The sequence below is a fragment of the Oryzias melastigma genome, linkage group LG17 (genome assembly GCF_002922805.2).
Source record: "Oryzias melastigma strain HK-1 linkage group LG17, ASM292280v2, whole genome shotgun sequence".
In the NCBI taxonomy this organism is placed as follows: domain Eukaryota; kingdom Metazoa; phylum Chordata; class Actinopteri; order Beloniformes; family Adrianichthyidae; genus Oryzias; species Oryzias melastigma.
Window position 1 is genome coordinate 13,692,480 of NC_050528.1, and position 10,967 is coordinate 13,703,446.

General features: G+C 39.5%; 2 protein-coding genes across 2 annotated transcripts in view; one reads left to right on the forward strand and one right to left on the reverse strand.

Moving 5' to 3' along the window:
• Positions 1-1,481, reverse strand: part of LOC112144393 (corticoliberin-1) — a 2,732-nt gene extending 1,251 nt beyond the window's left edge. The window contains exon 1 of the mRNA XM_024268920.2: positions 912-1,481. The gene's annotated coding sequence lies outside the window, so the exon portion shown is untranslated. The remainder of the gene's footprint in view (positions 1-911) is intronic.
• A 1,398-nt stretch (positions 1,482-2,879) lies between these two features.
• Positions 2,880-10,501, forward strand: adhfe1 (alcohol dehydrogenase iron containing 1). The gene is made up of 14 exons (XM_024268808.2): positions 2,880-3,011; positions 3,527-3,564; positions 3,726-3,775; positions 4,066-4,119; positions 4,336-4,490; positions 4,870-5,066; positions 5,141-5,218; positions 5,446-5,551; positions 8,131-8,283; positions 9,034-9,132; positions 9,226-9,304; positions 9,401-9,497; positions 9,854-10,011; positions 10,095-10,501. The coding sequence occupies exons 1-14, from the start codon at positions 2,881-2,883 to the stop codon at positions 10,176-10,178; spliced, it is 1,479 nt and encodes a 492-aa protein (XP_024124576.1). The 5' UTR covers position 2,880; the 3' UTR covers positions 10,179-10,501.
• The last annotated feature ends 466 nt before the right edge of the window (positions 10,502-10,967 follow it).

Genomic DNA, 10,967 nt, shown 5'->3' on the forward strand with positions numbered 1-10,967 from the left:
TCAGGAATTGCAAATCTAGTTTTCACTGAAATGCTTCCAAATAATTCTCCTATAAGGTCAAAGAAAATCATTTGACAAGAATTATACAAATATACAGTGAAGTTTATTGTTTGGTGTTTTATGCCTGATTTTATGTCTGATTAAAAGCTTTCTGCCTTGATTGTGTGCATTTGTGGCCGTTGGCACACCTACACTATTCACAGTTTCATAGAACAGCAGCACAAAAAAATCACTATAAGCCCAGTCTTCTTCTGTTTTTTTTTTTTTTTTTTTTTTTTTTTTACTTCAGGACCCTTGACAAAGAAGCACAAACTGCAGCTGCAAGACCATGAATTTTCAAATCTCTCAAATAACAATAAATACATCAGTTTTTGAGGCGTACTTTGGTCCACATTGTCTTACAAATCGAATTTTCAGACACCTTTAAAATCCTGACAAGTAAACTTGATTATCCTTCCTCCAAAGTGTATCATCCATATTTTTTGGGATCTCGATTATGTGATACCTACAACAAATTAATAAAAGCATCGGTCTCTGATTTTTAGGACAAAATATTCAAGGTGAGGGGTCAAATTATATCAGGATGTGCTTCACTTTAACTTTTACATTTACAGAAACATATTTATTTAAAAAATATAAAATCCAATATTGAAATATTTTAGTTTTATGACCTTTAATTAAATTTAACCAACTGAGGGTAATTTATTCTGTTTCCATCTTAAGATCAACTTGATGTGAAATCTTCCTTTTCCACATTTAACGATGTGATCAGCTTTCTGAAAGAGTTGCTCTTCTTTACTTAAAAAAAACAGCTTCACTGATCAATTAAAAAGTTTTGTAAAACAATCTTTAAGATCTTTAAGTGCAGTAGACATAAAAGCAGTTGTTCTGTGATGCAGGTGGGCATGTACCTGGAGGTGAGCTGAGTGACGGCTCCTCTTCAGTTTCTGCAGCAGGTGATCGGCCGGTTCACTGTTTCCCACCAGGTGAAGCTTCTCTCTGTGTCTCCTCTTCAGTCTGACTAAAACGCTCCGCCTGGCTCTGGATTTATACCTGCCAGAAATTGAGGAGCAGCAAAGCTCTGCACATGCTCAGATTCCTTATGATGAAGGTGAGGAAGAAGAGCCACAAGTCGTGGAGTTCAAGAGTTGATTTGACAGAAATAATACGTATCAACCTTTTTAAAAGTTGTCAGGCAGCCCCAGAGCATCCTCATCACACCTTGTTTTCTGCAGGGGAGTGTGAGGCAGCAACAAAGATTTTCAAAATAAAGTTCCTGCAGTTTGTAGTCTGCTTCTTTGACAGTGACATTAGTTGACTTCCTGTTGGGAGGAGGGGGTGGAAAAGCTTCTCTGTGAAGATGAAGATGATGGTGATGTGACCTTTCTATGGACCGGCTGAATGACCTTCAGCTCCACAGGCATTCTCATAAGTTCATTCAGTTTTATTCTTAGATGTATGTGAGCTAAAATAATGTGTTATAAAAGAAGCAATGAGTCAACAGCTTTTGAACCAGTTTACTAACTTTATCAAAGTATTAAACTGTTTATCATTACATTTGTGAATCCTGGATTCATTTGCAGTATAAAATCTTCTATCGGTGTTTCTATGTTGTTCATCACTCAAAATAATCAATGTGGTTTCTGATATATCAATCAGTTGGTTCTGAAACTTTCACCTATCTTAAGAGACTTCTTGTTCTTCTGCTTTTAATCACTTTCTGCTTTTTGAAATATTGTATCTACTTGTTACTCATTAAAATGAATCAAAACATGCTGAAAAAATTCCAAAATCATCTAAAGGAGAATTTAATTGATGAAAAATAAAGTTTTATTGTGTTGATACATTCACAAATAAAATGTATAAAACAAGACCATTGACAAATGACAATTTAGATTAGAATGGGTTCTATTCGTTACATATTCATAAGGTGTGCTTCTTGAGGTGTTGTGGCATTTTAAAATGGCTGTATGGAAATGGTCTAAAGAAATCAGAAATCTCTTGGGTGGCCTCAAAGCTCATGTCAAGCAAGTTTATAATGCAGGTGATATCCAGAGGAGCAATGCTGTGTCACAAAGAAGCACATAGATCAAGATAATTACGGCAAAATCTGCTGCACGTTTGTTTTAGGGAGCTTGTTATTTAATGTATCAACAGCCTCTTTCTGTCTGCTGTAGTTCTCTTGTTAATTAGATATTTTCTTCCAACTCAGCATGAATCTCAATTAAATTCAGTCTGTTTGAGTTCAGAATTTGAAAAGCTGGAAGGCAACAAAACAAAGAGTTTGCATGTATCAGAGCAGAGCGGAGCAGATTTGTTTAAAGGTCGATGTGTCTCCCTGCATGGCGATGAGGGTTATGTTTACTGTCATGTTTACTGAAGAACTGCAGATCAACAGGAAGTGTGCGTCTGTAAACGTCTGTGACCTTTGATGCTTTTAGATCCTCTCAAATGTAAAAAAGAAGCAGACTTTCCATTTTTTAGAAGCAGACTTTTCATGCAAACAGGAGTGCAAGTTCCAGCAATCAGAGGATAAATGGAAAAATAATATATCTCTGATGACATTTATGTAAAATAAACGTTTTGAGTTACTGGTGGAAAAAATAAAAAAATATGTATGGCAGCATACACATTTTTGTCTTAAATTAGTTTCAACCATTATATATTATGTCTATGGTTTCAACACATCTAATTGTGTTTTTCATCAGATTTATTTATCTTTTATTATTATGCTTCACCCTTACTTTTTGCTTAACTTGTAATTATTTATTTATTTAAAATAAGTTTCTCTTTGACGTGTTAGCATCATAGACTTAATATAGCATCTATTTGCCCTTTTATTTTGTAAAGCTGAACCCTCACTTCCGTTAGAGGTTTATTATGAAAAGCAGCAGCGGAAGCAGCACCTTCACCTTGGCATTTCAGGATTTCAGCAGATCGAACAGGGTCTGTTTGGACATGGCGGGTCGTGATCGGATCGTTCACCTGCTCAGGCAGCTCGAGCGTGCGGCGTAAGTTCGACCTACATGACACTTCCGGTACCGGGTTTCCCCTTTGTTCGGTTCTGCTGAAACCCGTTCACCTGAGGAATTTTAAAGATTCGGGGCAAAGTTCAGCAAAGGGGCCTCTTGAGGAAGACTGGTTCTTGCAGGTTGGAGGTTCTGTAGAAATTCGGCTCATTCTGAATTTATAGATACATTTTCCCCTTGAAAGTTAATGCAACTGTGATCGTGCACGAGAGTAACTGTTTACATCAACAGAGATCACGTGACAGCAGATGGGCAAGCCTTATCTTAATATTGCGTTTATTTTTAGCTCTTTTATGGCTTTTTCTTTATTTATCTGGCCGTTATCAACTCAGGTTGTGAACAGACTCTGGGTTTTTGACCCATTTTAGACCCGAGTCCAGATTAAAACTGAACCCAGGACTTCAGATTGCTGTAATCTGTAACAAACATTTTAGAGACCTCTGTAGATTGTCAAAATCTGTTATAGATGTTTTTTTTCCTTCTATATTTCTCTGCAGGTGCAGATGTCCAGCTCACTCTAACACCTTCCACCAAGGTACACATTGTACTTAATGAATCCATACATTAATGTGTACAGTTTTTCATTGATTTAATTGCTGATTGGTGTCAGATCATTAGAGACATCACAGACAAAAACTGAATCTATTACTGTTATTTGATCTCTAAAGAGACTTCTTAATGTTTCTTTCTTTTCAGGTGCTGGATCTGCAAACTGCACCGTCAGAACCACTGATTATGCCTTTGAGGTAGTCCAAGTCTGAAATGTTCTTCATGAGGCACGGATGAATCAGATGTCCCAGCCTTAGATCCGGGGGGTTTAAACCCTTAACACCTAAATATCACAGTCTTTGACATACAGTAAATATTCAACCATTTATACGATAACCTTTAATAAGTTGATTCTGACACAGAGAAATGTGGCTTTACACCCATATGAAACACTTTTTATAATGTAAAGTGTTGCATATAAGAGTTAACTTGAATTTAAACACAGTTGCTGTCATTTTACTGACTTTTTTTAACAACTTTCTGTCAGATGGCGAGTTCCAACATTCGGTATGGACCAGGAGTCAGCAAAGAGATCGGCATGGTAACCACAGCTCACCTTCATGATCCTCAATCCTAAGCAGAATCTCAGAGCATCACACCATAAGTCACACTGACTAACAGATCAGAACAGCGCTTAATGTTTACTAGCAGAATTCCTCAGTTAGAACCCCGTTTCCTCTTGCAGCTGCCAGGGTTCATGGTTTAAAGCTGATTTTAGATTCTGTTCCGTTCCTACATACCTGCTGTCTTCCTCCAGGACCTCCAGAACCTCGGAGCCTGCAACGTGTGTCTGATGACAGACAGGAACTTGTCGCTTCTCCCTTCTGTGAAGGCTGTTCTAGAGTCCCTGGCAAAGAACGGAGTCAACTTCAAGGTGTACGACAATGTGCGTGTAGAGCCCACAGACTCCAGGTGAGCTGTCTAATGTGACCGCTGCACAGGAACTCATGCTCGAGTGAGGGGAGATAGAAATGGGGTTAGCTGACTGGTTCTAGCTGGCTAACTATTACACATGTATAACTAAAGATCATTGGCATGACAATCTTATTTTGTTGCATCCTTATGTTTTAATGACTGAATAGTATGGGTTCAAGCATAGAGCCATGTGGTACACCACAACAATCTGTGATGAAAAAAACTGGAATCATAAATATAACTTAAAACTAGCTTAATGTAATTTCTGTAGTGATATCACGATCTGAGTGTCTGGAGGTCAGATTTTTAGGGTTATGTGAAGGGGTGTGTTCGGGTAAACTCCGTGCAGGTTCACTGAATCTCCTCTTTGCTGCAGTTTCAAAGACGCAATCACGTTTGCCAAAAATGGCTCGTTTGATGTGTATGTGGCGGTGGGCGGCGGGTCGGTGATTGACACCTGTAAAGCGGCCAACCTGTACGCCTGTCACCCCGAAGCCGACTTTCTGGACTTCGTCAACGCTCCAATCGGCAAAGGGAAGCCCATCATGAATCCACTGAAGCCGCTGATCGCAGGTGTGTCCCGTCATCGTGAAGGTTAACGGGTTTGTTTTCTGAATCTGTTCACCAAATCCATGTTTTTTTTCCAGTTCCAACAACTGCTGGCACTGGGAGTGAGACCACTGGAGTCGCCATCTTTGACTACGAACCCTTGAAAACTAAAACAGGTGAGATGAAGTAACTATCAGCTATTGATGTGGTCATTCACAATCAGGAAAGACGACTGAAGGAACCCGATGTTGATGAAGACTAATCTGGATCTTTATTTTATTGAGAGCTGGATTAGAAAGATTAAAAAGCTTCAAATACTTTCAGATAAAAAAATTTGTGTCTTTTTGATAAATGTGTGACTTCACGTTTTCACTCAGAGCTGTGATTGGCTGTCTTTGCTCAGGTATTGCCAGCAGGGCCATCAGACCCATGCTGGGCATTGTGGACCCGACACATACTCTGAGCATGCCTGAGAGGGTGGCGGCCAATAGTGGCTTCGACGTGCTCTGGTCTGTCTCCACCTTTTGTGGTTTTGATGTTTAAAAGTCTCTGTATTTGTGTGTGTGGAGACGTTCTGTTTTCACGAACATGTTTGTCAACCCTGACAGCAGGTGGCGATAAATAACCTAAATGTTCTTCTTGTCAAGTCCTAGTAAAATGCTATGTATGGTACCAAATACTCAGGTTTGAAGTACAACTCTTATATATAGTATTATTTATCTCTGAAACAGAAAGTGACAGCAATAATTTGTTCTGGTGCTAAAATTAGATTTAAAAGTAAGCATCTTGACTCTATCAGAAGTTGGGGGTATCGTAGGTTCTGTGCTCACTCATACTGGTAAAATTAGATTTATCAGGAGGATTTTCATTGGTTTTTAAAATAAGATAAAATCTGTTGTATAAAAAAATAAATGATTAAAATAGCTGAAATTTAGTTTAGCATTCTTAGTTAAAAAATAATCTTTTTTTGTATTTAAATATCTTTGTTTAATTTCAGGGGTACATAACTACATCTGTGTTTCCCTGTTTATATCACAATTGACTGTATTTTGCAGTAGAGGAGCTTCTAAACCAGGGGTCACCAACCTTTTTGAAACTGCGGGCTACTTCATGGGTACTGAATCATATGAAGGGCTACCAGTTTGAAATAATAAATTTGCTTAGTTTGCCTTTAGTTATTCATTATTCATAATAATAATGATACTTCGCTATGTGAGGACTCTAATTTCTCACCATAATTATCAATAATGACAACAAGCTAGGAAACAGACTTTATTAATCTCAACAGATCTTGTCAGATTTTGAGGTAATGACCAAATGCAATGTTTTTTGACAAAATTATAACTATTATTAATTAATTATTTATTAATTAATTATAACTATTATCAGTGGATACTCTCTTCAAACGCTTTAATTCAGTCTTATGTACCAGTCCCTTTATTTTCCTTAAACCTCTAAACAGGTTGATTGACAGATCCCACAGCAGACAAGAATCTGTGTTTCCATTAAAGATAACTAATAATCAAATATTCTCTGTGTCTCCATGTGGGAAAGGGAAAAGGGGGCGCCTCATTCTTTGTTATTAGCTGCATTTCCATCACACATTTGCGCAAAGCTTTATGGAAATTCTTGGAATTAAAAAAAAAAACGTTTGGAAATGACACTGTTTCCATTAAATTATAATTTTGCGATAAATCAAAAACCAACTCACGCGATAAGTCATTAAAAACACGGCGATGAACGAGAACAAGTATTTTTTTTATTTCATTCACTAAAAGGGAGCATGTGGGTGACGTCACAGCTCTGTCTGGGGCGCGTGCAGCGCAGCTTGACTCAGAAGAGGGAGGAGTCTGTTCAGCGGTTAAAAGAAAAAGCAGCAAATAAGCATCTGGACCTTTTTCCGCTTCAAAACACCACAACATAAATTCAAGTTTTTGTCACAGCGCTCGCGCTCATGAGACTTCAAGCTCCAAGCTGCAAAAGTGCGTCTGCAGATGAAGCGATGAGGGAAGGAGGAGGAGGAGATCCTGCGCGATTCTGTATGACCCGCAGTTTCTAAAAAGCGCTTTGACGCTGCGGGAGCTCTTGGTGCGTCGGCTCAGCGGCGCTCAGATCAGACACTTCATACCGAGAAGCCAATTTATTTAGGAAAAAGTGTTTCCATTACAGTTTTGCGAAAAATGTCTATTTCCTCCTCAAAAATGCCAGTTTTTTCGAAACTGTGGTGTTCCCATTTGGAGAATTTATTATCCAAATTCCAATTTGCGAAATTTCAGAGTTAATGGAAATGCGACTATTGATTATCTCGTTAAGGAGAAAACGATTAAAAAAAAAAAACAAAAATAGTGGGAAAGACCGTTTTTGGCTTCAGAAATAATGAACAGAGTGTGGCGACCCGGGGGTTAGCCCCGCCTTCAGTTCCTAAGACTCATGGGAAGTGGGAAATCTTGGGTGTGTTACATTGCTCACCATAAGTGAGGGAGCTGTGAGCAGAATTGACGTTCATACTGTTTGGCCATTCATGTGTGTTCAAAAATAAATAAGCATTGTTATGGAGCATAATACCATGCGGACTGCTTCTTTGGCTTCTTCCGTTCGAGACTTACCAGTCTGTTCTGTGCACCGAGCATGGATGTTTCTCCTCCGTAACCAATGATAAAGTAGCTCAGCTTTTGGGTCTCTTCTACAAGTGATGCATCAGTTGAGTTGTTCCAAGATATCCTTAAGATGTTTCAATTTTTAATTCCATATAAAGGTGGGTGTATCTCAGAAAATTTGCATCACAATAAAATAAATTTTTCAAGCAGCTCACAAGTGAGTTGCGCTATTTTTAGAAAGGGCCTGCGGGCGACTGATGTGGTGCTCGCGGGCGACGTGTTGGTGACCCCTGTTCTAAACGATGACCAGAAGTGGTCACATTTCCAAACCTTGTGAAGCACCAACGTTGCCTCAGATTTGTTTTAGAGCGCAATATGAACACAAACCAAATCCAGTATAGAGCAGAACTCTTTGATCTAGACGTGGGCTTCATAGATCAGTGCTGCATCATGAGTCAAAAGTCCAACGTTCATGTCTCTGCGTCCATCAGTCACGCTCTGGAGTCGTACACCGCCCTGCCTTATGACCAGAGAAGCCCCTGCCCGTCCAACCCAATCCAGCGACCCGCCTACCAGGGGAGCAACCCAATCAGTGATGTCTGGTCCCGCCACGCCCTCCACGTGGTTGCCAAGTACATGAAACGGTACTTTTTACATTTTCTGTTTCCAGCTCTTATTCAGTTCTGCTTCTTTAGAACTCAAAAGTCATTATTTGTGTTTTTAATTCAATTGCACAGTGTCATTGAGAGATTTACTTTTAATAAAATGTATTATTATTATTATTGTTATCATTATAAAACCTGCAGAACATGAAATCAGAAGGTCAGATTAATTAAAACTTTCATGTTTTATGTCAACACACCTGCAGAGCTACTTTAACAAGATACTTCCCTTTAATGATTTTTGGTTTGGTTTTTGAGATTCTAAATAAACAAACTCTGAACTGGAACCAGAACCTGAATCGCATCATTTAGAAAGACTTAAACAGATGTGATGATGAGAATTTCAAGAGTTCCAAACAGGATTCTTGTGGAACTCCTCTGGGACCAGAGCTGTATTTAAACATTTTTGAATCCTTTTTCATTTGCAAAGGTCCAAACTCGCTGGTCTGAATGAGAAATTTCCCAAGGTCACACCAAAAGCAAACAGATCTCTAAAGTCATATCTGTTATTTTTTAAGAGGCGCTTCAAAAATGTAAAACCACATGGAGGTAATAATTTTCTAAAGTTAGGTTTTTCTTTTTCAAGGAATTTGAAATGAACATCAAGTAAAATCACATATTTTGCAAAAAATAAAATAAAATGTAACAACATTAAAATAGTTTTGTGGGAAAATCTTTTGGTTTATGTGATTGATTGATTGATTGATTGATTGATTGATTGATTTTCCTCAGAGCGGTTCGAGACCCGGAGGACCTGGAAGCCCGGTCCAGCATGCACCTGGCCAGTGTGTTTGCTGGGATTGGTTTTGGAAATGCTGGAGTCCATTTGTGGTGAGGTTGAGCAGCTTCAGCATTTCTTTGCTGAAACACTTTCAGACGGGGCCGTGGTTCGGTTCTGTTTCACTGAGCTGCTGTCCTCTGCAGTCATGGCATGTCATACCCCATCGCTGGAAACGTCAAGACTCACACAGCCAAAGGCTACAGTGTGGAACACCCCCTGGTGGTGAGCAGCGATCCTGAACATTTTCATTCAGTTCTTCTGGAACAGTTTCTGCTCAAAGTTCTGGTTCTGATCATCTGTGTTTTTGTGTGTTCTCAGCCTCATGGGCTTTCTGTGGTTCTCACGTCTCCTGCCGTCTTCAGCTTTACTGCACCCATGTGCCCAGAGCGCCACCTGGAGGCTGCAGAGATCCTCGGTATCTGAACGCCTCACAGCTCACACACATCAGCCATGGGCATTAACAGTGAACGAGGCTACAGTGAGAACAGAGGACACTGATGATGGAGATCATATTAATTACAGAAGATACACTTTCATGTGGATCCAGCAGAAACATTGATCCAATTTTTTTGGATCATTTTGCATTATTATACCATCACCTGTTTCAGTTGCATTTCAGGTGCAGAAATGCATGCTATGATGTGTTCAGGTGACATCAGAACTGGAGTGGGGGACTTAAGATTGCATTTTGTGGTGCTTTCAATGAATTTGCTCTGGTGCATTTAATAGTTGGACTTTCTGGTGTCATAAAGGCCTCTGTGGTGTGTTCAGGTGCAGATGTGCGGCAGGTGAAGCGTCAGGACGCGGGCGCCGTTCTGGCTGACACACTTCGCCAGTTCCTGTCAGACCTGCATGTTGAGGATGGACTCGGCGCCGTGGGGTACAGCAAAGACGACATCCCGGCTCTGGTGAAGGGGACCCTCCCACAGGTGAGTTCCCTGCAGGAAGCAGCCTCCACCTGGAAAGTTGTACTGCCATGGTGTTTTATCTTTTTTTTTTCTCTTTTCCTCAGGAGCGCGTCACCAAACTTTCTCCTAGAAAGCACACAGAAGAGGACCTGAGCCAGCTCTTTGAAGCTTCCATGAAGCTCTATTGATCTGGCAGCTGACCTAAGACCTCTCCCATTACATACGCAAAGAAACAGTGTTTGTAAGCTCAGAAGGTTCAGCAATTACGGCTGTATTTTCATGTTTGTATGCTTCCAGCTGCAGTACCAGCAGCGGCCACTAGATGCTGCTGTAAGCTTGCGGTGTCTTCAGGGTTCAGCTTAATCAGTTAGAACTGTGTAGACAAAAAAAGAAACTTTTTTTTGTGATTTTTTTTTCCTTAACCAATACAAATTTTGACTTTGGCATTAAATTCATGATTTATAAATAAACTATCCTAAATCAGTTTTTAATCGTGATTTTTTTTTTTTTTTCACACACCTTGCTTCATTTTTGGCCCTGCGACAGACTGGCGACCTGTCCAGGGTGTACCCCGCCTTCGCCCTTCAGTAGCCGGGATAGGCTCCGGCACCCCCGCGACCCCGAACGGGACAAAGCGGTCAAGAAAATGAATGGATGGATGCTTCATTTTCTTGCTTGTGTTTAGGTGACCAAATTCTTTAATTTTAAGCACAGATTAAGCATGTGTGAGTTTTCAAATGTAAAAGACTAAATAACGAACCGATAATTGTAAACTGACTGAAATGTACAACCATATGTTTAGGTAAATAAATATCTAAAATTGACTACAGACTAGTTTTTTTTCAGCATCAGTTATTTTCAACATTCTTTTACAAAGGGGTTTTAGTGGGAGTTTGTGCTTGCAAAATCCTAAAAATAAGTGGAAAGACAATCATAAAACAATAAAAATGCACAATAGAAAAATTTAACAATTACTT

Excerpts from the sequence above, each read along its gene's own strand:
- adhfe1 (XM_024268808.2), top strand. The coding sequence starts at position 2,881 with ATGAAAAGCAGCAGCGGAAGCAGCACCTTCACCTTGGCATTTCAGGAT. Across the intron at positions 3,012-3,526 it reads AGGCAGCTCGAGCGTGCGGC|GTGCAGATGTCCAGCTCACT; the intron begins GTAAGTTCGACC and ends ATTTCTCTGCAG. Across the intron at positions 4,491-4,869 it reads GTAGAGCCCACAGACTCCAG|TTTCAAAGACGCAATCACGT; the intron begins GTGAGCTGTCTA and ends TCTTTGCTGCAG.